At 45.6% G+C, this 25,456-nt stretch overlaps 1 protein-coding gene across 3 annotated transcripts in view; it reads left to right on the top strand.

The window, feature by feature from the left end:
* FRMD4B (FERM domain containing 4B) overlaps positions 1-25,456 on the top strand; it is an 82,398-nt gene that overhangs the window by 49,950 nt on the left and 6,992 nt on the right. For all 3 annotated transcript variants that reach the window (XM_027700599.1, XM_027700600.1, XM_027700601.1), the window contains 11 exons: positions 5,238-5,321; positions 6,525-6,590; positions 7,647-7,704; positions 8,634-8,720; positions 18,432-18,508; positions 18,983-19,121; positions 19,611-19,752; positions 19,871-20,004; positions 20,093-20,212; positions 21,475-21,703; positions 24,861-24,917. In XM_027700599.1, the coding sequence (XP_027556400.1) occupies positions 5,238-5,321; positions 6,525-6,590; positions 7,647-7,704; positions 8,634-8,720; positions 18,432-18,508; positions 18,983-19,121; positions 19,611-19,752; positions 19,871-20,004; positions 20,093-20,212; positions 21,475-21,703; positions 24,861-24,917 (1,193 nt within the window). The remainder of the gene's footprint in view (positions 1-5,237; positions 5,322-6,524; positions 6,591-7,646; positions 7,705-8,633; positions 8,721-18,431; positions 18,509-18,982; positions 19,122-19,610; positions 19,753-19,870; positions 20,005-20,092; positions 20,213-21,474; positions 21,704-24,860; positions 24,918-25,456) is intronic.

Raw genomic sequence — 25,456 nt, 5'->3', positions numbered from 1 at the left:
CCTTGCTGCTTCCTCCTCACACCTGTTTCTTGTGGCACCTCGAAAGGCAGACGGGCCTCCATGAGAGCCTGAGGTTGCCACGCTCTGCCCTTCTGTTTATTTTAAAACAAACCCAAAGCCTACGGAAAAGGCACCTGTTGCTGAAGCGGTCCAGCTGCAGCAGGATGGTCTGTGTTGCCGGTTCTCATCTGTGAATGTAAGGAACGGGAGCACCTCAGAGACTTTGGTGATGCTTCTCTAAGTCTGGTCACTTTGGAAAGTCGCCTTAGGATCAGGCTGGGTTGTGAGCAGCAGCACAGGATGTTCTTGTACTGTTGCAGAATTGCAATTCAGAATTCAGTGGTTATTTTCATGAAATAGGACCGTTACTGACATCACCTGAGTAACCTGACAAGCTCTCTGAAACCCCTGACTGTCAAGCTTTCAAATGTCTACTCTGATTGTGTGCTGTTTCAGTGTGTTTATTTTTCTAGCTCTAAATATCTTGAAGGGAATAAGATGGAAAATCCTAATGGAAATGTTTTGAAGCATCTTCACGATGCAGGGTAATAATGTATCATACTTTTGCTGTGAAGCTCCACATTTTCTTGTATCTCACCTGCAATTCTAAGAAGTATTTGTTGATATTTATGTGTCCATGAAATAACTTTCAGGTTAGCTTGAGAGGCTGGTTGATATTTTCTAAAAGTAAGGGCACTCTAAATTCTATCTGTGGTATGCCTAAAATTTATTTCAAGAATTGACTTAATATAAAATGATGACATTCAGAAGGATCCAGGGGTGACTTATTCCAATGATCCTGTACCAACACAAGAGAAAGTATTTATGTGAGGTCAAGAGGCATCAAGAATAGAGGAAAGTCACTATATATATATTCCCAGTGATAAATTCTTACTTTATGAAGTGTTATCAACACAATTCAGCAGGGGCAGACACACCTGCCATCCCTTTAGTCAGTTAAAAGTTGTCTGAAGTCCTGTCCTCATGGAGTTGTTAATATTTACAAAGAATCTGTGGGCTGATAAGCTTCTATGTTGTAGTCCAATATATTGCTTTTGCTGCTGGGTGTGCCACTTGCTCTTCATGTTTTGTTAATCTCATTAACCACATCTTACTCCATCTAAGCTCTTACCTGCGTTAGCAACAGGCGTGAGCTGGTTTTTGACAGTGGGCACAGGGAAACGCCTGGGCACTCATTGACAAATGGTCCTGATGAGCACAGTTCTGTAAATCTTTGCCTAGCAGGGAGTGTTGTATCAATCCATTACAAGCTGTCAAGATGCACTTTCTGGGGCCGTAAATATGTAAGTCTTTTTTAATTTTCAGTGATGTGCTTTAGGCAGAGCATGCCACAACAACCTGGCTTGGTTCCTTCATGGATTTCTGGTAAGGGTTTAGCAAAATACCTAAAATGTCACTGTAATGTCAGCAGGTTGTAGGAAGCATGTGGGATTGGTCCAGGTTTGCTGCTAAGGGTAGGAGTTGGAAGTGGGAATTCCTATTGATAGTATGTTACGTGATTAAATATTAGTATTGCATATTTTAGAGTCAAAGTGCCTTCCCTCTTCATAGAGCTGGCACTGATGAGCAGGGTGCATTATTTGCAGTTGCGTTGCCCAGATTGATTCACGTTCTGCTTCATATCTGCCAGAGAGAAAACACCCATTTGGAGGGTGGAATAGGAAGGAAAGGATCTGTCTGACGGTTTTCTTTAATTCTTCTCCATAGTGGAAAAATACTTGAGATGAGAGTTTCCTATATTCCCCTCTTGGGGAATAAACAAACCTTTTGCCAAAAAAATGTTCAGTCCTGTTGACTCTGGGCTGTTTAAGTTTATGTATTGAAATTATGCCAAGAATCACCAGTCAAGAAAACCCCCTCTGTAGCAGAGGTCAGATTAAATGCAAGGGGGCCTCCCCGTCCCGACAGCCGTGTCCTCCTCCTGATGGGAACCCACTGTGGACATGCCAGATACAACACTGGTGTGTTTGGCTGGCAGATATCATGGATCGTTGGACATCTGGAGCCAGGGCTGTCTGCCCTGAGATTGCTGTATCGTCTTGTGGTCGTTGTGAAACCAAACAGGAACAGGTAATAATTCAAACCGTCGCTCCTGCTATCTGGAGTTGTCCCCTCTGGGGAACGGCTGGGTCTCAAAGGGCTTGGGAAAGTGATCCTGAAGGTCAAGGGGAGACGTGCTTGGTGCAGATGAAGTGATAATGGACTCTGTGGAAGGGGAGGGGGGACCATTTGAGGCTTTTATTATCCCTGAAGCCGTGAATCATCCAAAACGCTAATCCTTGGGTGTGCAGTCAGCAGATCCAGGCTGCTGCTGTGCCAGCCTGCACTGTCTGAAGGCATCCAGCCTGCAAGGAGCTGTGCCCTGTTTCTCCCAGGTCTTTTACATTTTTTCTAGGGTTGTTTCATGCTTGATTTTACAACTATGCTGGGCAAAAGTCCTCATGTGGCTTCTCAGAGACTTTCAGACCTTATAAGTCCATTTAGATGGACTCCTCCTGGTGTGCATGGGTGGGATGGTGTGTCTGAACCTCAGGGTGTGAGGTTGGGTCCCTTCAGGACGGCAAGCCCCAGGGGCCAACTTTGCCTCATAAAATAAGTGTATTCTCTGCTGTTGGAAGAAATTGGGTGGGTTTGTAGGTTGGCAGAAGACAGAGTAGATCCAACTCTCCCGTAAGTTGTCGCAGCTCTGTGGACTCTGCCTGCTGGCAGACTGCAACAGGGCCTGTGGCTCTGGGTCAGTGCTGGAGGGATGTGCCCCCTGTCATGGCACAGACGTGGTTTACAGCCCTTTGATCTCTGTGTGACCCAGCTCAGAGCCCACAAGCCTTGTCAGGAGGCAGGTGTGCAGCCCTCTGTTGAAATTCAGCGATAGACGTTTCCATATTGATGAGCTGCTGCTCGTCACTCAAGCTTAACTGGGACCCTTGTTTTGGCATTGACGAGGATGAAGTTGCTACTCAACCAGATCCAGAGAGGCAAGAGGCTCAAAAACAAACAGGAAAGCAAGTAGCACTGTTGGAGGCCACAACTGGTGCAAAAGGTGGCATTTCAGAGCATAGTAGACACAGCTGCCAGGATTTGTGGCATTTCTGCAGAGTCTTGGTGATGGGGGGACTCCTGGCCCTATAAGGGCTGGCAAAGCAGAATTTGGGACCTCTCCACCCGTCCATAGTGGTGACAGCTGGGGAGTCACCTGTCCCCCCATCCCAGTTGCCTCTGCCAGAGCACAGCCCTGGCTTCCCAGCATGAACCTCCTTATTGCCTCAGCCCTTGCAATGAGCTTTCTAAATAAGGGTTTAATGACCAGGCATTAACCCTCAGATTATGAATACTGCAGGCTGAGAATCTATATTGAGAGGAACAGCCCTTTTGTTTGGTCAGAATGAGCTATTTTGTTATTGCTTTCTTTCAAAACCTCTCCTACTTCACTCTATTTCCCTGCCAACCCTGTCTGCTACAGCAGCCATTGCAGCGATGAGTCAGGCTTAAAAATAGGAGGAAATTTGTATTTTAATAATCAGTTGTCCTGTGAGGTTATGACTGAAGCTGGAAGGGACCTTAGGAAGTCATCAGGCTGAACCTCCTGCTCCAACAGGGAGTTCAGGCCAGGTTGCTCAGGGCCTGGCTTTTTGGTTTGGGGCATTTTTTATTTTTTACTCTGGTTTCCGAGGCCTCAGGAAAGTGTGCTCTGTGACTGCATTTTCGTGTGACCCTATGAAACCCTGGTAATCTACCTTCTCTCTGCAAGCCAAGATGTCCTGCAGCCTTTTGATCCCGTCAAAATGAGCTTGTAAGGGATGAATAAAACCCTCAGCTTTTGTGAGCATTGGCTGTATTTGAGCGCTGGTAGGAGAGATCCTGATTTTCTACCCAGCTGTCCCCGTTTGTGGCACTTGGGTGCTGGCCAGCTTGCAAAGAAAAATGGATATTTCTGGCAGAAGAGTGCAGCAACCAGCACTCCTCGGCGCTAATTGACCCTTTCTTGGCAGCTTCATCAAAGACGTTGAAGAATAAATAGGCTGTTGATTGAACTGTTTCCTTGTCCCCAGAGGTGGTCCCTCTTACTCAGGGCTGAGGCACATTGTCAGGGCTGGGGAAGAAGCTTGCAGAGCGATTAGGGGAACAGAGAAACCTTTCATCTCCAGCACTTTCCATGTGGCATCTGGGAGATGGAGTCGTGGCGGGGGTTTGTTGCCTCCTCCGGTGCCCACGGAGCAGGTTTCAGTGCTCTGGTCCACTGCAGTGATGCTCAGGGTGTGGATTTTGAGGGAGGAGGGGGGACGTAGCTCAGGTTAAAACTCTTAATAGTGGAATCTGTTGAAGACAGAGGTCTGGAGCAGGAAAGCACCTCCAAGGAAAGCCTGGATGCAGAAGCTGAGGCGATGCTGATGGACGTGGCTGGTGCATTCTTTACATACAAGAGTCGTGTTGGTGCTTGCTGGCCCTGCTGCAAAGGCACGCAGAAACCTGGACGAAATGAGGCGTGCAGGTTTCAGCTGATTAATTAATGGAGCGTGCAAGGAGAAAATATTAACCATTTTACTGATGCCTGTAAACAGGTTTTTAAGTGTTCTGCTGGGATTTTTCTTTGTGATAAATTGCATTCACGTACTTTAGCCTTCCCTTTATTTCGTTCCAGCCTGGACCTGGAGTCCAAAATATTTGCACTCTCTGTAAGATGGGCAGCCCAGAAAAACTATTTTCGGTGAAAATATTTTAAAGGATATGAACTGAAACCCTCTGTTTTGAATCAGATCACAGTTAAACTCTGAGATTTGACAAATACCATGCAGCTTCATGAAATTTGTTGTCTAGAGGTAGGGTTTTAGATAAAGACGGAGCAAAAATTAGCACTACAAGCCTTGTTCTTGGGCAGAGGTTTTCTTTCTGCAGCTGTTTCAGGGCTCGTTCTGCTCTCAGCAAATAGAGTGAGGGTGTGCAAAATAAATATTGATATGGTGCTCCCGCCATGGTGGCCTGAGCATCACGTGTCTGTATAATGAGTTACAACTGGAGTCTGCATGACACCATATACATCACTGTCATGTGAGAGGGCCTATAGAGTTACGTTGCTATGACAGCCTGATATGGGGCAACGTGCCATGTTCTTGGGCAGCAAATACAGCCCTTCCTTCTGCCCAAACTAATGAGTCCTCCTCTGATTCACCAGCAGTGACTCTGTGCCATTTTTTGTTGTTTGTTTTTTTTTTTTTTAGTGATGAAAACACTAGAAAAGACTTGAAGACACTGCCCGTCTTTCCTACCAAGACGCTGCAGGAGCATCCATCACTCGCTTACTGGTGAGATGTTTAATTTAAAATGTAAATCATTGCTATGAATGATAATGGCAAGATCACTCTAAAACAGTTTTTCAAACTCTTTTAAAAAAGTTTTCAGCCTGTGTGATGCAGGACTTGGAGTTAATTGCTCGTGTTCAAGCATTTCCAGTTTTTTAGAAGGTTATAAATTATGCAAGGTCCAATGCAAATTCCTCCTTGAAAGTTCAAATTAAATTGTTGGATTAGAAACTGCTGGATCAGAATATGTGGGGACCATACATTAGAAGGAGCTGAAATCTGAACTCCAGCCAAGCCTGGGTTTGCAGAGAGCACCTTGATCTTCATCTGTCACACAGCAAAGCCTCTGTGGTGAGGTGACCTTTGCTGGCTGCCAGATGCCCACCCAGTTCCTCTCAGCGGGACAGGGGGAGAAAATAATTTAGAAAAGCTGGAAACAGAAAGGCATATGCAATTTTGGGGCTTGAACCTGCTGTAGAGGAGCACAGCATTTAGGATGAATCAATGATATTGTTTCCTTGGAGTTGATGCCCTTTGTGCAAGTTTAACTCCCTCATTTGTTTCATTTTTTTAGGCTTGATGTGTACATGATAAATTTTCAAGTATACCAGTGCTTGCTTATGATTTGTTGTTCTCAGAATGAATACTGCTGGCTTTTTCTTTGCTTTCAAGTGTCTGACACATAAATGCATATTTTATTTTGCATTCCACCAAAACAAAGTGTTGAAATATATAACAGAAAAAAACACAAAAAGGTCACTGCTGACAAATCTGTGGTTTTTTTCACCTATGAAATGTCAGGGGAAAAAAAAATACAACTGGAATGAAAACAGTTCTGGTTTAACTTCTTCTTTACATATGGAGCATTAACCAGCCTTTGAAGTTTGGGTCCCTTAGAACGTTAAAATGAATTTATACAATTAGCACCATTATTCTGCAGCAGCATCTGCAGCAGAACAGGCTGATCCGAAACGATTCTTTAATTAGTCTGGAAGGCAGGATGCAACGGTGGGATCAGCCAGGCAGCTCCGTGCTGCCTAATGAAGGGTGGGAAAGAAATCAGTAAGAAGCAGAATGTAAACCAGAGCAAGGAGTGTACAGAGGGACACTGCTCTGCTGGCTGAGCAGGTGGCTGAGCTCCCACAGATGCCATCACATGAACAAAGTCACTGAGCCTCTAAATTGGGTTTTGTGCTTGCTTTGCAGTGAGGACAGAGTAATTGAGCATTATACACAAATTAAAGGTCTGACCAGAGGACAAGCCATCGTTCAGTGAGTATGACACTTGTTAATTTGTGAAGATTATCTTTTCACTTTTCTTCTGTTTTTCTTTTTTTGTTGAGAGGTGGCCAGGCAGGCTGTTGTGGTCATTACTGCCTGCAAATGATACCATTTGTGTCTGTCAGATTCTTTTTCACTGAGTTATATTTCAGAGTTAAATTTTTAAGTTTCCCATATCACAGGCTTGCGCTTTCAGCATGTGTTCTCATTCATATACCTCAAATACAAAAGAAATAATTTGGACCTTTCTCTATTGGAAGACTCTGCTCCAAACCCTGCTTGCTATCAATTAGTTTTCCCATCAGACTCTTAAGGGCGAGTATTACTTGAGTCCTGTAAAAAATTCTGCAGTGTTCAGCTTTTGGTTTTTAAAACAACCAAGGTCTTCCAAGATGCACACAGAGCCTGTGGAATTGTAATTTTCATTTACCATTAATATTACTGTACTTCCACAAGGAAATGCAGTAGAATGTGTTACAAGATGTTTGAGATAATGCTCATGGCTGCACAGTGTAGACAACTTGTAGTTTTTCCTCACATACCTCAATGCCTGTAACTGTCTCAATATTTCAAGGGCTTTTTTCAATAGGAACAAGGGAAAAATAGTCTGTTCAGTGTTTGTCTGAATTGCCTCATGAAACAGTCATACAATGGCATCAACACTTTCATTTGGAGCCTGTCCGTTGTAACCAGAGCTCCATAATGGAATAATTACAGGCAGATCTTTACTGCCAACATTTCCCAAAAGGCTCACTTGTTCAGTTCAGAATTTTTACTTTAAGTTCTGTGATCTTCTGATAAGATATTGAATGTTCTGTTGTGTGAGAGATTTTCCATTTGCTTTAGCTGGGCCAAAATATCCCATCTTTCCCCAAGCCAGGCTGCTTAATTGTTTTTTTTCTGAAAACATGGGTCTTCAATTATTAAGGCCTTCAAAATATGCAAATGATAAATGACGTGTCCTGGACGTATGTGTGAAAAAAATATGTTAATAGATATTACTCCCTCCAGAGAAAATCATCTGATATGCTATAAATCTATCTGCAGGTACATGAAAGTGGTAGAAGCTTTGCCAACATATGGAGTTCATTACTATGGAGTAAAGGTCAGTAACTGCTTATAGATAATGTGATTGCTGTGCTTATTATGTGTGATTACATTCCTTTAGGAGCAGTTGGATGATTCAGTACTATTCTATCAGTATTAAAGCTCACATTTTTCAACCTCTGTAATTTTCCCCCATTCAGTATACTTTAAAAATTGTTTCCAGAGTGCAGCATTATGTGCTATAGGAGACAGAAAGGAATCTTTGTAAAACCTTCTGTAATCCTATCAGTACCTAAATTCCTATCACCTTAATTAAACTGGATATCACTTCGAGATCCAAAGCAGTTAATAGTTTCCCCAGAGACATTAATCAAGATTAGAAAAAATACAGTGGGGAAAAAATTCATTTCTGTGTGGCAGGTGATTAGTGGTGCATGCTTGGAGTGGGGAAATGCTGCGAAATACCTTTGGAGAGTGATGGAAATACACCATTTATTCCCATTTGTAGAGCAGAGCCTGGGCCACAGTGTTTTGTGCCGAAGAGCTCAGCAGAGATGATATCTCCTTACTTTGAGTCATGGCCATGACTGTGGTACCTGAGAAGCTGATGTTTTGTGCTGTTCTCTCCATCTGTGGCTGCCCATGCCTGAATTCAGTGGATGCAGTTATTGGCCACAGTTTTTTCTGTCCCATATCCTTCCCCCCTTCACAGCCACTCCTGCAACCGGTGACACCCCGTTGTTTCAGCAGCACTGTTGCTTTTGTGGCCACTTTGCACAGCCACCACCTGGTTTTGTGCCCCTGCCTGGGAAGGCAGGGGGAGAAAATTTCTGCATTCACCCCAGCAATCCACTTCACATCAGTTTGTTTGCCAGAAAATCTTTGTTCCGTTCCTACTCGTACTTGTCACGGAGCAAAAAGGGCTGTAATCTTGGAATTGCCTAATTCTTAAGTGGCTCTTGGTTTACAAGGACATCCATTTTTCAGGATAAACAAGGAATCCCGTGGTGGCTTGGAATAAGTTACAAGGGAATCGGCCAGTACGACTTGCAAGACAAAGTTAAGCCCAGAAAAGTAAGGTTTTTTTGCATCTGATATTTTTGGGGGGGAGGGAACACAGGATGGTGTTACATGTCAGAATAAACTTCTTTAAGCTGTTGCTTAGTAGACTGGTGGGCAGAAGACCAAGGGTTGGAGGCAGAAGGAAAATTCTGCTGGCACTGAGGCAGTAAATGTCTCCCTCTCACATAGATAGTGGAAACTCCCTTTGGGAACTTTGGCTTGCGTGTCTGGAGTTTCGTGGTCTCAGGACGGGAATTTTGGCAGCCTCCAGGGATAACTACAGAAATACGAAGCAGTTGGGTTTCTGCAAGGCCTTTTACTCGAGCAGTGTTTTCACTTGGCTTCTGTACTTGTTTTGTGTGTGAGGTGTGACAGGCTCCACTGATATCAGTGGAATACGAGGGGAGCTGTGTGAAGTTGCTTGTTGAGGCGACTGTGTGTTCCCGTGAATTTAAAGGGGGGATTGAGAGTAAAAGCCAAGTACTGGAGGTCATACTTCTCCTTTTTCACCCCGCTGCTCCCCAGTGTGTGTCTCCTGCAGAGTAACTCTGCCAACAGCATCCCTTGTTGTTTGAACAGGGCAGAGGGTCCTGCATTGCTCTGCTGGCTCCCTCAGAGTCCCCGGCAGCGAGCCCAGGCAGGCTCCTCTGCCAGCAGCTTTGGAAACCCATCACACACCCTGCACACAGGATATTGGGATCTCACCCCATCCTGTAGCTGCTGTGTGTCTCCTTGTGACAGGACAGAGCCCTGAAAATCTTTGAAGGGTGATTTAACTCCCTGGGTTGGGGGCAAGCCAGGGCTGCACGTGCCACGCTGCTGGACTGGGGGGTGGGGGGGTGTTTCTGGTCATGTCTTTGTTGAAACATCCAAGTCTGGGGTTTTGCTGTTCTCCTTCCTCAGGAATGGTCTGGGCAGGAGTTCACATGAAGTTGTGCTCCCTGCCAGGGAATTTTGCGTTTGCAAAATGATATTGTTTAGTGTATTTGTGCCAAAAAACGGAGCTTAACAAAACTTCGTTGTTAAGAGTAATTCCCCTTCGAGCTTCCAACTTGATCTTCTCTTTTTTCCAGAGGCAGCTATGACTTGGTTTCTCTTGGTATATTTATATACCTGTGTGTCCAAGGTGATCTCTCATGTCCTTTCTTTGCTTTCTTTAGTAAAACAGAGTTTCTTCCCAGGTCTCTCTTTGCCTACCCGCGCTAAATGACAGCGACACAGGAGGAACCCCAGGAAATCAAGTTATGTTAATGCAGCCATTGATGGTCAAAGGAGAACATCAAGGAGCTCCTCTTGCCCCTGAGTACTTCCCTGTTTTTAGGCAACATCTATAAGGTTTTCCGGTCAGGAAAGGATCATTCTCCAGCCAAGATGTCCAGCTGTGACCAGGAACACTCTCCAAGAAAATGGAGCCTGCCTGGCTGGAAGCATTGCTTTGCCAAGCAGTTTTTATGCTTGTGGGATTTCAAGTTTACAACATGAACCAGGCAGATTAAGAAAATTTTTTTAAGGTCAGCAGGGCCCAGATACCAAGTCACACCCTGCTACAGTTAGTTATAAGGCGTTGTCTTTGAATGCAGCAGGAGCTGTGTTTAAAAAAAATAAATGAAAACCAGAGGTCACCTCTGTAGTGGAAGTGTTACAATGGAAATTACAATGGTTGTTGGCTTTACTGAAATTATAATTATACAGCAGAAGATAGAGATTAAAAGGGAAGGTGAGAGAGGAGCCTAAATGCAGATGGAAGGTTTAATGCCAATAAGCTCATTTGAAAGTGTGGGGATGGATATGGCTGTAGTATCTTTAAGGATTTGTGTCTGGTGTCAGTGTGAGGGGACAAAAATGATTTAAGCCACAGCTTGTCCTGAGCCATGGCTGCTTTTAACATGTGTCTAAGCATGCAAACAGGTTCTTTATAGCAAAAGTGTTTCAGGGTTTGAAATAAAAATGCACTTCTGATATGATCCATGGAAGTGATTGGAATCAGACCATTTTTGGTAGGAAAAGCGAAGGGCTAGAGGGGCACCCATGTCCAGATTTGGGTTTGGAATTAAAATGCTGAGATACTGCTGTTTGTTTCGGTGTAGCTGTAGCCTTGCTGCCTGGCAGCACTTTCCTTTTCATCATTATTATTGTTTGCTCATATTTATGAATGTATCAGGATTTATTTCACAGACATAAGAGTATGTACAGCTTACCTAAGTCTCCTAGGAGTCAGCAAGCACAGTCCTCTCTGTAGCAGTAGGCATGTAAACTGTTCATGTCTTGTGGAGCAGAGGTGCTATACTTGCTGGATTTAGCAGAATTTTCTTGCTTTGCTTTTTGGGATGGAGCCAAACTCACAACTGCCATGTGCTGGTGCTATCCTGCTGTTTATACTGTGGATCAAAAGTTCTGTTGTGTTTATCCTTAGCCATCTGGGAAAGAGCATCCTTATTGTGCTCCACTTCTCCAGTTTGAATATACATGCAGCTGATTAACTCAATAAAAGGGAAAGGCTGAGTTCAAATCTAATGAAGACCAAGCTGGCCTTTCCGAATTTTAAAGGTACAAGTGGTCTCAGAGTCTGCAAACCTCTCTGATACTGGTTGTGGTGAGAAAGCTGTTGTGTTTCAGATGGGAGGCTTTGAACAGGGATTGGTGTCTGTGCCCCAACTGAATTCACACTAGGGGGATTTATGCTGCTCCTCATGCCTTTTCTGCAGTGCTGATGGCTGCTGTCAGATGTAGCTCTGTTTGCTTAATCATAGAATCATAGGCACTTGGCAAGAGCCAAGTCCATACTCAGAATATAATTTAAATAATAATAATATATAGATATATATTTTAGCTGCACCCATTAATGCAGTGGCAGTTAAATCCAAGCAAATATAACCATCCTCCTCAAAAAGTGAAATCTTTTGACTTTATCCAAGTAGGTCTTTAGGCAAAGAGACCTAAATATGAGCCTTGGAGCGCAGTGGTTATCCCAAGATTTTGTTATTGGATCAACACTGTTGCGTGAAGTCCAAGGCTGAGAACTCTTTACAGGAGGCAACTTGCATGACAGCCCTGGATGAAGCAATCTCCAGATCCATATCACCCAGCCTTGCCAACACTTGTGCATCTGCCATCACTCATCCGAGCGGGAAGCGTGTGGTGTCGGAGAGGACGGTGTGTAACTCGGGGCTGGACCAGGAGAACCTGCCCTGTCTGTCTGTCTGTCTGTGTAAAGCTGGCTGGGGAGGTTTGACTCCGGCTATTAATATTTTGCTGGTTGACCTGAAGTAGTTTGGACAAGGGAGTTTTGTTGCTCCAAGTCACTCCTGGAAGCTTGTGTTGCTTCGGAAGTGGTTTCTAGCGAAGCAGGTCCCTCTCGCCCAGGACTGCCAGCTGATGGGCACTGAGGGAAGCACTGTGCTCCAGCTCCATAATACACTGAAAATGGAGAGGTATTTTGTGGATCATTCGTGTAAACTGTCTTTCTAGATAAAAGCAGTGGCTCCACACTGGCTAGAGATTACGCTGAGCTCACTTGATTATCATCCTGAAGTCTCACGGGGCATTAAAAAAGACTGGGTTTGGCAACCCTTGCTCAGATTTGAACTCAGACCTGGGATTAGCTCTGCAGTCCTGCTGCTTTGCAAACATATTCTCCCTTCAGCTGCAGTTAATACCAAGAGACACCTCCTGCTTGGAGAAGTGCCTCCTGCTTGCAATGGGGTGGCATGCCAAGATCCTGTCCCCAGTCTCCTCTGAATCAATTAGGGAAAGCATAAAATAGGTCCCAGGACTTTGTTGTTCCAAAACAGAATAGATCTCCCTTTATCTCCAGCCTATTCTTCTCACTGGCGAGATAAACAATGCGTGTCTTGTTAATGGAGGGTGTATTAGGGCAAGAGTTGAGTTTATTCTGCGTTCAGCCAGTATGTGGGGATCCTCTGAGGGTTGGAGAAGGCAGCTTGCTGGCTTTCTGACTTGTTCTCCCACTTCATTGTGTTTCTGTGGGCGACTCCCTGGTGATAAATGAACTGCACTGTCTGAAGAGAACTAATCTTGCTACGGTTATTGTTTCAAATGTACAAGAAATCGGTTCTGCTGCTCGATGCCTTGAATACATTGTGTTCTCAGAAGTGTTTTTGTTAGTGTATATTACTTCTGAAGTGGGAAATGTTTGTCACAGGATGGTGTGGGCTGGAACGAACCTTTAAAGTCCTCTAATTCCAACACCCCTCCGGTGGACAGGGACACCTTTCACTAGACCAGGTTGCTCAGAGCCCCCATCCAACCTGGCTTTGAACACTTTCAGGGACAGAGCATCCACAGCTTCTCTGGGCAACCTGTGCCAGGGCCTCACCACCCTCACAAAAAAGAACTTTTCCCTGGCTGGATTTAATCCTGTCAGGGCTTTAGCTTTCCTAATGAGATTCCTGGCTGCTCAGACAATTTCTGTGTATTCCTCCCGCCCTCTGTAGGATTCCTTTTTGTGTCTGAGTTTGTTCAGGAGCTTCTTGCTCATCCACACAAGCCTCCTGATGTTTTTGCCTGACTTTCTCTTTGTTGGGTTGCATTGCTCCTGAGCTGTGAGGAGTTATTATGATATATCTCTCTTAATTCAACATATGCTGAGAGCTGATGCTGAAAGTTTTCCCTTGCAGAACATTTACTTAATGTAAATTTGCTGTCCTGCTTTGCTGAATGGTTCAGAGCACAGCAGCGCTGGCTTCTCAGACAGTTCTAATTAGGCAGAAATTTCTTTTATGGTGTTTATTTCTCACCAAGCTTTTGGTTTAGACAGAAGATACTAAGCTCACATAATTAGTTAAAATAAACACAGAGCTGTTACGAGACTGCTCTGAAATTCAGTTCTTTCCAGATGTGCAGAAAGTTGCTCGAAGGTCACCTGCCCCAAAACACACACGTTTGGGGACAGTTTGGTGCTGAGACATATCTCATTAATGCCAACACTAGTGAGGACCAGGCAGGGACTGATCATAATGTATTAGGAAAAAAAAATGTGATTGAAGAGGTTTTTAGAGGACTGGCTTAATATTTAAGAGATGAAGGATGCCTGCAGGTGAGCTCTGCCAGATTGTGCTGGCACAGGTGGGAGCTGTCTGCCTCCTTCCCTCAGAAGTTGCTGCAGGTGGGGCATTTTGGCTGTCTTGCCACCTCCTCCAATGCCTCCCTCCACAGCCAGGCATAGCAGTGTAAAGCAAAAAGATCCCATTTGAAGGCAGGATGCCAGACAGCAAAGTGCAGCAGAGGGGCTGAAACACAGCCCTCCTTCCAGCGCTGCTGGCAGGGTGGTAATTTCCTTCGTCGGGTGGGGTGCATTCCTGTGGGCAGAAATCTTTTATGTTTCCTTGCTCTGAATTGCCAGATTTGTCTGCAGATTGCTGTTCCCAGCCAGTTCCTGAGGTGCTGGTTGCAGAACCTCCTTACGAGCGCTGCACGTACCACGAGGTGCTTTGGAAGTGCCTTTCGAGGGAAAGGCTGCTGCAAACACTGCAGTGTGGCTTGCACTTCCATGCTGACCTTACCCAGTGATCCCTTGGGTGGAAATTCGGAGATCTGGGTAATTTAGCTGTTGGTCAGGATTTGCCATCAGCCTTGGTAAGATCCCAGGTGCAGCCTTGGCATGTGCTGTGCCTGGCACAGCAGTGTGTGTGGCCACCCAGCTCCTCGCTCAGCTGCTCTTCAGATTTTCACCTCCTTGCAAAAAAAAAAAAAAAAAAGAAAAAAGACCCTAGAATATTTTTTTTTTTAAACAAAATCCAGCAGGCTCATAGGAATATAAAATCCAACAGGCTCCTAGGAATATCGAGCCAAGGCCCTGGAGCAGCTCTCCTGAACGCCTCTCAAGGAGGGGGCTCTGCCAGCTCCTGCCTGCAGTCCTGATGGGGCCGTTTTTCCGAGCCAGTTTGCTCCTGCTGTCAGGCCCAGACAAACTTGCATTTTATTCAAAACTGGATGCAAGATCAGCCAGGTAAAAAGCTTCTTTTATCAATGTGCCTCACCGTTTAGGCAGTCTGTGTCTGCTTGGTCACCTTGGACCACAGTTACAGCTCTTTTTGTACGGGAAAGAGGGTGATCTCTTTTTTTCATTCAGTGTTCCCTAGTATCTGGAAGAGGATCACAGTAGAAATGCAGGAAGCCTAAACTCGTGGGCTGGGAAAGCAGCAGCTGGGTGGTAGGAGTCTGGCTGGTACACAGAGGTGCCTGAGTAATGAGGTGTGATCAGAGCTGCACCTCCGCTTTTTCCAAGAAGACCCAGAAAACCAACCATGGCCGGACCAAATTCTTCCCAAAGAGTCAGACAGGCAACCCCTGTGATGCTCAGTGGGAATTTTCGGGAGCTTTTAAGAATCTGGCAACCTACGTGGATGGGAAGGCTATTAAGAAAACATTAATTAGCTCAGGTGGACTTAATCACCTGGTTAAAGGGAACATACATTGCAAAACTTCCACAAAAACATTTTAATTATTCCTAATTGTTCTTCCAGCCCTCAAAAACCAGTTCCAGATTTCCAGATTTTATTTTTTTTTTTTACAACCCTTTTGTCTTTAAATATGCATGCAGTTCAGGTAGGATTGAAGTTAGGAATTATTTAGGAACATGTCTGTACAGGGTTAGGGAGTATTTGAAGGGAGCAGGATATCTCTAGTGCAGTGATAGTTTCCCAAGTGTTGCCTTTTGACCACAAGCTAGAAAAATGTAGGGGAAGAGGTTTATTACTTTTTTCCCCCTTTGTATTGAGGCCATTTTTTTTTCTTGTCTTCATGAATCCAGGCACGTTAGGCAGAAACTTGTAACACTTTAATTCAAGATTATTTTTAAGTGCATCTATATAAATATTATTAGCTCACAACTTGTTCTGGAGCTGCTCATTTAGTCATCAGCCTTTTTTTTGAAGGACCTGACTTAGGAGGGTTTGTCAGAGGAGCTGATTGCTAAGGAGCTTATATTGTTCTTAAGTGGGATAGTTTAAGGACAGGGCACTTTTCAGTCCATGAAAGCAAAAATGTATCCTGGGTGCAGAATTACAAACACTGCTCCCCCATCTCTCCTGCTGAGGAGCAGCAGAGGGGGGAGCTGGAGTTATCCCAGTCTTTGGGCAGGAAGGCAGATGTCTTTGTGCTGAATGTACCCAGCTGCAAATGCTTGGGGCGCCTGTCAGCTCCTTTTGGGCTGGGATGGATCTCACAGGGTGGGGAGGAAATGGGGCAAAGCTCTACCCACATCCTGAGGCAATTCCATGCAGGTTTTCTTAAAAATGCAAAGGGTTTTGGTTTTTTTTTCCTTCTCAACACCGCAGATGATCGTGGTGTTGGATTTGCACAGGCTCATGGAAGGGTCCCCCTGGACCCTTGGAGTGCTGGCATGTCCCTCTGTCTGGGCAGGAGGCTGCTCCAGGTGGTGGGGCTGCTCCAGGTGGTGGGGCTGCTCCATTTTGCCCTGCAAAACGCGACCCTCATCACGCCCTGCTGCCCTTTGGACAGGTGGCCCCTTTTCCTGCAGCCCTCGGGAATGTCGAGCGCGTCCGGAGGGGAGAAACCCAAAGGAAGTGATAAAGGGGACGGGGAGTCATCACCCGCGATGATAAGAGGCGTTTTTTTTCCAGAGGTCATGTTTGAAGCACGCCCATTGCTTTTACGAGCGTGGGAGCGGGCGCCGGGATCGGCCGGGAACGCCGCGATGATGCTTCTGGTCGAACCTGTTGCCTCTGGGGTGTGAGTCAAGGGCAGCGGGGCTGGGACACGGCACCGTGCGGACCCCATGGCAGCCCCCCGCACCGCCCTGCTCCCGCCTTGGCCCCCACAAGGGCTCAGGGTGCTCGGAGGGGTGCAGCCCCTCGGTAGGAGCCACCTCTGTTCCCTCCTCTGTTGGGTTTTCCCTTTATCGGGGGAAAGGGTGTGTGGGAGGCGTTGCAGCGGAGCTGGTGATGTCAGGAGTGTGTCAGCAGTGGGAGGCGAAGCCGCCAAAGTGGAGCAGCACGAGAGGGACACAGAGGGACTGCACGGGCACCTCGGCTCTGCTCTGCTCATGTTGCCCCTGACACTGCCCGGGGGGGCCGGGAATCCAGGATCGGTCCTGCAGGGAGGTGAGTGCGGGATGGGGGGAGCAGCCGGGGCCGTGCTGGGATCCCTCCCTGCTGGAGCACCCACGGGCAGTGTTGCTCAATGTCCTGACATAATGCTTGGGCTGTTTCCTTTTGTATCTTTTAAAATGTATTTGTTTAAAAGTCTGGTGCCAAATTGTAAAGAGGCACTTCCGAGAGCAGCGTGATTGGGCAGAGGGGGCTGTAAGACGAACTTACTTAAGCAGCAGAGTAAAACTTCCACAATCTTCTGGAACCTGATTTATTAATTTAAGTAAATTGCATTTCCACTTGCTTTACTTTTCCTATAGCATGTTTCAGTACTCAGTTGTAGTCCTAGAAAGGAAACCTTCCATTAAATGGAGGGAAAAGCTGCTGAAAGAGCCACTTTTCCCCCCAAACACATGCACTGGGCTATGCTTCATTGTGTTAAGAATGTTTCAAATGCAGCACAGTAGAACACATTTTTTACAAAACTTGAAGTGCTTCTGTAGTGGGAGGGAGCATAGCAATTCAGGTTTTGGCAGAGGTCAGCAGGAATGTTGAGTGTCCTGGGGGTTTCTGGTGTGGTGGCTGCACCCTTGGAGGCTTTGGAAAAACTCCAGTGAGGAAGGGGGGAGTCACTGTGAGGGTCTGGGTGCCTCGGCTGGATTGCTGGTGTTGGAGGCTGATTTGTAACTGGATGCTGTCCCTGCCTGCCCAGCCTGGATGGAAGTACATCCAGTACCTCTGTGTGGGCTGTAGCTCTGGAAAGCAGCTGGATGTAAACTACAGTGTGCTGCTGCACCTGTGCACCCTGTTGTCCTCAGGGGACATCCCTGGGGACACCCATAGGGACCCTGTGTCTGCCCAGGCACCCTGGCACTGCTGGAGAGGGGCAGGAGGTGGTGCTGCCCAAACCTGCACTGAGGGGCCAGGGAACAGCTTGGCCAAGGCTGGGCTGAGAAGATGCAGCCCCTGATGGATCATCCCCAGAGGGTGGCTGGTGCTGCTGCAAAGGGAGAGCAGATTCATATGAAATTCTGATCCCACGGGTGCAGCTGCCAAGCCCTGACTGCCTTTGATCTCTTCTCCCAGCTGGTACTTTACAGGAAATATGTAATTTTCTGACAGACATGTGTGCTGGGGGGTGGCTTCCTCCCGTGGCTGCTCTCTGTACATGGTATACCCCTGCTCCAGAATGTCACTCTGGATCTCTCACACGCTGTCTTCAGAAGAGCAAGGTCTTGGTTTTCCCAAGCTGCTGCCATTCCCTCAGGATGTTCTGACTGAAGGACCATAGGTGTCTGTGCAATTACTTTGTAAAGAGATTTTTGGTTTTAATCAGAGACAAAAGGACTTGAACTGCCCTCATAAGACTTCTGGGAAGTTCTAGCAGTGAAATTAAATGTGGAAAGGGGTGTTGTCACTGGCAGAATCCCCAATTTGCAATGCATTGTCTCTAAGAGTGTGAAATTACTGGAGAGGCATCCTACATATTTATATTGATGTGCTTCTTTTAATGGACGTTGTTATTGCTCAGTCCGTGCCATAGCTGAGGATACACAGGAATTGTAATTTGCTGAGGTTATATCACCTTGGGGAGAGAGGTCTGGTGATTTTTTTTTGACAGTGTTCTGCTTCTCTCTCCCAATTCTCCTAGCTATTTCAATGGAAACAGCTGGAAAATCTCTATTTCCGTGAGAAGAAATTTGCTGTGGAAGTACACGATCCCCGCAGGTAAGGCTGGAGGCAGTTCTGCCAGCAGGATGAATCTTTACCCAGAGTGGGGATTCATCATCTGGTGTTGGTGGATGGGCTGGGAGGGGTGTCTCTGAGTTCAACACAGATAGGAGTTTACTTTGGGCTTTAGGGCTGATCCTGATCCGGCGTTTGGCAGGGGCTGGATCCGGGCTGTGGGTAAAGAGCAGTGCTGGGATGTTGCAGAGGGAAGGTCACGGTCATAACGGGCAAGCTGGAGAGACTGTTGATGTGTTACAGCTCTGGGTGTCCTCTCAGACTGCCTGTGGTGTCCACTGGGGGAGTTTGTGGAGCAGAGGGAGGACTGTTTGTCATGGCTGAATTTGCGGCAGCACGGGGAGGAGGAAATCTGAGTTTTTGCATCTCCAAAGGCTGAGCCTTGCCCGGTTAAGAGAGAGGCATTTGGGACTTTAAAGACCTGTCTTGAAATTGCATTTGTTTTCACCTCCTCAGAATTTCGGTGTCGAGAAGGACCTTTGGTCAGAGTGGACTTGTAGTGCAGACCTGGTATGCAAACACTTCCCTGATCAAGTCCATCTGGGTGATGGCAATCAGTCAACACCAGTTTTACTTGGACAGAAAGCAAAGCAAAGTAAGTTATAAGGCATTTTACTGAGGACATGAATTTCAACACCTTTCCTGTATATACTTTGGTGTATGTTTTTCCACAAATGAACCACTCTCCAGAGAAAAACTACAAATTGTTTTTGTCAGCTTTTTGAGCAGTCTATTAGTGACAGTATTGCTATTTGATCCATTTTAACCTCCTGCAATTAAGGGCTGTGGAAGTATAATTACAGAAGAGGGAATTCCCACGTCTAGGTGTTTAATCTGCTTTTTCTTTTGTCTCCTTCCTGTGTTTGTTTTGAACACAGTGCAAACAGCAAAGAGATTTTTGAGCTGGGAGATTGGTTCAGGTTTTGGGGCAGAGGAGAGAGGGATGGCAGGACTGATGCTGTTTCTTTAGCCCTTAATTTTGCAGTAGATGAGGTGTGAAACGTCATCTTGTATGAGCCCATGTTCTGAAGTTAATTAGAGGTAATTCAATGAGGCTGGATTTTTTTTTTTTTAACTCCTTCAGGCAAAAATTCCTTCAGCCAGAAGTTTGGATGATATCGCCATGGATCTGACAGAGATGGGAACACCAAAAGTTTCAAAGCTGGTGACATTGGAGGCCAAGAACCAGCTTATCATGGCCAGCAATGGCAGTTTGATCTCATCAGGTAATACTGTGTGCAAATGTGAGGTAGCCAAGTACAATGTGTGTATTAAAAGGGAGACTAGCAGATGATAAAAATGGCTTTTACCTGGAAATCCTCTTATACAGAGTGTGTTTTTTAGGCTCTCAAGACTCAGAGGTCAGTGAAGAACAAAAGAAGGAGAAAATTATGGAACTAAAGAGGAAAGAGAAACTCCTTCAGGAAAAGCTGCTTCAGAAAGTTGAGGAGCTGAAGAAAATCTGTCTGCGAGAGGCGGTGAGAGAACTGCGCCTTGCGCTGGGGTCGGGTGGGTGGAAGCCCTTCTCTCCCACTGGGCTTTACCTGGACCCTCTCTGTTCCCCAGGAGCTGACGGGCAAGATGCCCAAGGAGTATCCTCTGAGTGCTGGAGAGGAACCTCCCCAGGTCAGAAGACGTGTTGGCACAGCCTTCAAGCTGGATGACAACCTGCTCCCAAGTGAAGAGGTGAGCGCGGCACTTTGTTTTCACAGCACGGGTGGGGTGGCCAGACCAGTGGCCAAAGCCACTTGTAAATAATCCAGCTCTTCCCTGGGTGTTAAAGAGGAGGCAGCTGGGACAGTCACTTGCATAGAGTGGGAAATTTAGATGGGTACTGCCCTTCTTTTGCCTTTGAAATGACCAGGAAATTGGCTGTTTGAAAAGGCCTTAAGTTCTCTCAACCTGAACCTCTGATTTGTCCATGCTGCATGAATTTTAATGGACATTTTGCTGCTAATTAGAGGAGAGCAGGTGCATAATGCCATTTGGCAGCCCATGGCTCTGAGCTTTTCTGGAACATTGACTTGTGTTGTGTTGGGATTGTGTTTGAACCCAGAAGGTGGCAGGGGTGTGCACTGTCCCCCTTGCAAAATCATCTGTTTGTGAGCATAGTTGTGTGACAGGTGACAGGAGGAGGAGTTTTATCTCTAGCTTAATGCAGGTTCCACCTAAGTAAAACCTCTGTGTGTTGCTCAAGAAGCTAAAATGAACTTTGCTGGCAGAGACTGACTCGGGCGATATGGTAATTCAGATATTTGCAGTTTCTGGATGCACATCATTCCCCCTCATCCCTTGTGAGATTTGTTAACAAGCTGTATCATCCAAGCAGTAAGTAGGTGTGGGGCACTTGGCATCTGTCTTTCACCAGAAACTTGCTGCCCTGGCTGGCAGGGCTGGTGTGCTCCATGTCTGCAGCAAAGTGATTTTATGTGACTGCTTAAACGCTATTAAACCAAAATCCTGCTGACCAGATTTAATAACGTGTTGCTTAGCGCTTCTGCAGTGCCTTTCATCTGAGCTTCTCAAAGCAGTTTACAAACAATTAATTAAAGCCTCCAACTCCCTCTTACGTAGGTATGGTGATACAAATTTCCATTTTTATTTTCTCCAAAGTAGAGAGAGATTTTGAACAGATGTTTTCAGGGTTGGACTCGTAGCAGGAGGTTTAGCAGCCTAAACTTGAATTTAAGTGTCTGTGTTACGTGTCACCCAGGCTTGAGAACTTTTTGGATCTTGCCCAAGAGATCTCATAATCTTACACTAGTCATAGAAATAAGATATAAGAGTTTCATATGCTGAGATTTTTCTTGTGCATAAACTTTGGTATTTCTGTATTTTGTGCTCAAGATTTCACTTCATTACCACAAAAATAGATGTTCTATTTAATAACCTTCATTGATAATTTCTGCCTGGAGTATGAGGAAGTAACTCATGTCACAAATTTGCAGGATCCTGCTTTGCAGGACTTGGAGAGCAATTTTATCATACACCAAAAGCTGGTGGAAGCTGCAAAGAAACTTGCCAGTGAGCCAGACCTCTGCAAAAATGTGAAGAAGAAAAGAAAGCAAGAGTATGCCGATGCTGTAAAAAAGCTGCAAGAGATAGAAAATACCATAAATGAATATAGAATCAAGTGTGGCAAAAAACCAACCCAGAAATCAACTCTTGCTCTACCAGGTAAGCAGGAGAATTCCCCGTGTTCTGATGAAAACAGGAGGGGGGGGAAATAATTTGGCTTACTTAGAAGCTTTGTTTACATCTTCTCTATATGGTTTTTATCTTCTCCAAGGCAGTTAGATAAGAAAATAAAAGATGCAATTGCTGCATCTGATACGCTCAGTGCACTGCTGTAGGCTGGGGGCAGAGCAAGCCACAGTTTTAGGAACAAGTGCAGACAAGTTCAAGCACCAGGTATGGACTGAAGGTGCTGTACACAAAAAGGCTGGCAGGAACAGCCTGGATGGAGCTTTTCTGCTGCCTTTTCTGGTGTATTGAGTGCAGCTGCTTGTCTGAGCTGCCACATGCAAAATCTCTCCCCCTTCCCTCCCACAGCACTCCAGTTTGAGCAAAAATAGAGCAGGCGAATTTTTCTGCAGGATCCAGGAAATAAGGGTCAAAGACATTGTTTCTTGATTCGAAATTCCCGATTTCCTGGAAGACATAAGTGAAGTTCAGGAGTTGATGAATGTAAATAGTAGCAAACAGATTTTTGATTAAATCCGTTTGCCAATGATGAGCACAGTGAAAGCAGGTACCCTTGGGTCCTTCATTCTGAAAATGTGATTTTCCTGAGGGAAGTAAGATTCTTTCTGCTCCATAGGATAATGTGTGGAAATCTGCTAGTATCCAAACCAGTTGAAGGAGTTTGGGAGTAGTAAAAACTCAGGACTCGGGGATATTGTGACTCTTCTAGTCTCTCTAGTTATTAACAATTTTAGGTCATATATTACTTCTCCCATTCATGGAAAATATATAGGGATAATTGCTAATGTTTGATTGATTTATTCCTCCCCCCTTGTCCGAGAGGAAATGCTGTTCTGTGAGGTCAGTGGGGTTTTTACTGGGAATTACAGAGTGGAAAAGAAAATGCAAGATTTTTCTGCTGTTTATGTTGGTACCCTCTTAATGGCCCTTGAGACATGACCTGTTACCAATGTGTGTTTTCCCTGGAAGAGACCCTTCTCCTGTGCCAGATGTCTGTTGGGGAAACCTTTGCCATGTCCCATTCCTGTTGAGGGCTTAATTTGGATCCTTACCCATCCACACACCGTGGCAGCGCTGGGCTGTCCATCATCACGAGGTGCTTACTCTGAAAGGCTGATGATCTCTGTTTAATGTGGCCCAGCTAGTTCCTGATTGACAGAGAGGAAGGAAACATCTGTTTTTCCAGTCTCTTGCTCACCAGTGTGGATACTGATTGTGAAAGGTCCTGTATTACCTGCGACACGTGGTGTGTGGTAACGAGCAGGAAGGGCAGTGAGCAGCCAGAGCCCAGTGAGGCAGCATCCATCCAGCTTGCTGCTGTTTTTGCTGGCAGCTTTGTCCTGTTGTGCAAACAAGCAACTTGGGAGTTGGTCCTTATGCATTTATGCCATCATTTAGTACATGACATCCTTGTTTGCTCCCTGAAAAGGTGGGCACAGCCAGAAGGGACCAGATTCTGTGTCTCAGAGGATCTCCCAGGAGTTAGGGACAGTGAATACTTAGCCAGCAATAAGCAGCTGCATCCCTTCCAGTTCCAGGCTCTTGCACTGCAGTGTGTATTTGTTCACCTGAAGCAGAGCTGTCGTCTGCTTCAATAATTGATTTTATGTGTAAACTTGTCATCATCACCAGTGGTACTCTCAGGCTCAAGGTACAGCTCTCAGAAGGCTGAGCAGTGATGAGTCACTTGTGTCTGTGAGTTTGGGGGATGACTCGTTGGAAATAATGTGTTACATAGTACCACTGATTTATTGAATCAAACAACAGCTGTTTTCCTCCTGACCCCAAGGAATAGGAGGTGAAGGAAATACTGGACTGCTCCCCATATTCCACTTTCTCTTTCCTTCACTTCCTCTGTAGCCCAGAGTTTCTTCCCCTTTTGCAGGGAATTGCACGGATTTGGGACTTGAACTCAGATATGTCAGCATATCTGAATATGTCAGCACTGCAGACCCCACCTGAAACCAGCAGTGTAGCTTTAGGCTTCAGCTTTTTTCTTTTCCTAGGCAGGTTTTCTTCCCTCCCTGCACTGGGCCCAGTTCCATCTTTACCACCCCATGGTCAAATCCACATGAATCAGCTCCCCTGAAGCTTTTTCCCAGTGTCAGGTTGCAAAGAGAGCTGTAGCCCATCCTCGGTGGTCTGACAAGTCCCTCCAGGGCAGGGGCCAGCCCTGATTTTTCCTGTTCTTGAACAGCTGCTCTCTTCACCAAATTCTTGTAACCAGACCTTTCCTCGCAGCAAATTGTGACAGCAGGGGAGCAGCTTACACTGCCTGTGCTCATGATGGGCTCTTGGGAGAGCCAGGTGTCATAGACTGCATGCCACTGTCATCTTTATTGCTTCCTTTCTCTCATGCATGGAGGTTTGTGGAGACTTTTTATCCCACCAGTGCTGAATCTTGCCAGAAACAGCCTAGCAACAGATTCTTCTATGGGTTAATTTCTCTGCTGCTGCTGGTCTGCTCCAAACCTTAGCAAGGACAGGCTGTTTCTCAGTGAGGTGCAGTGTGTAGTATCAAGGTGAGAGGACAGGCAGGTGCATTGTAAAGTGCTTTGAATAAATAATAAAATGTAAAAGAAAGAAAAAGTTGGTATGTCAGTGCAACAGTTCCTGCTTTCTGTGTTGCTGGAATTTGCAATAACTTGATGGAAATCAGTGGAATTATTCTGGATTGATATTAATTTAATTGAAACAGAATCTGCTGATGAAACATTCAAAAACAAATGCCAAATTTCAAAAGGCTTTTTCTACCTACCTGTGGGGTTTCAGGTGTACCTGGAGGAGATTAGATGCTAACAGCCAAGATCTACATGTCTGTGTAGGTTCCTGATCTCCAAAACACCCTGTGAGATCTGTTGTAAGTTGGGTGGAAAACACCCTTGTAAATCTTGGCCTGATTCCTGCTGCAGATGAAAAAAAATCTCCTTTTATAGTTGCCTGGGTCGTTTGCTGAGCTGCAGCAAAGACACGAGGGGATGACATGAAGCAGGTTGTAGGGGCTAAAGCATATGGATTGTAGCATTACAGATAGTAGCTGGCTCTGAAACTGTAGAAAATACACTGTATTAGGATATTTTGAAGTTGATGTTGGGCCTCCTATGCTTAAAGTGTTTGTTTTCATTCACAGATGATATAATTCCATCTGAGAGCAGCTCCCTGTCTGACACAACCACCTATGACGATGGTATGATGTTTATCCTTCTCTTCCTATGGAGTGTGTCCATTCAGAGTCATTCCTTTGACCTAATGTCCTTTAGCATTTCCCATCCCTGAAAGTGTTCAAGGCCAGGTTAGATGGGTTTTGAGTGACCTGGTCTAGGTGGAAGGTGTCCCTGCCTGTGTCAGGGGTTTGGAACTAGATGATCTTTAAGGTCCCTTCCAACACAAATCATTCTGTGATTCCATGATATTGGTGGCTTTCATTGATAAATTACTTTGTAGCAGAGGAATAACAGCTTATCAGGAATGTTTTTTCTCTTAATGGGTTAGTTCTTGAAAGTTTCTGCTCTGTAAGCTGATCTGAGTCATCTTTAGAGAAGGAAGTTGGTTTTAACATGACCAACCTGCAAGCTGAGGGCACTGTGGATGTCAAATACTAAATCCCCAGGACCTGGCCAGAACTGGATAAGAGGCTAAAGGACTTTAGAAGCTTGGAGGGTTAGCCCAGCCCTTCTGTCCTCACAGCTACTATAAAACTTACAGAAAAGTAGAATAGTCACAGAT

Source organism: Neopelma chrysocephalum, unplaced genomic scaffold, assembly GCF_003984885.1.
Source record: "Neopelma chrysocephalum unplaced genomic scaffold, ASM398488v2 Primary Assembly neopelma1_147, whole genome shotgun sequence".
NCBI classification, from domain to species: domain Eukaryota; kingdom Metazoa; phylum Chordata; class Aves; order Passeriformes; family Pipridae; genus Neopelma; species Neopelma chrysocephalum.
The sequence above is the reverse complement of the archived record's forward strand: the minus strand, read 5'-3'. Positions and strand labels throughout refer to the sequence as shown.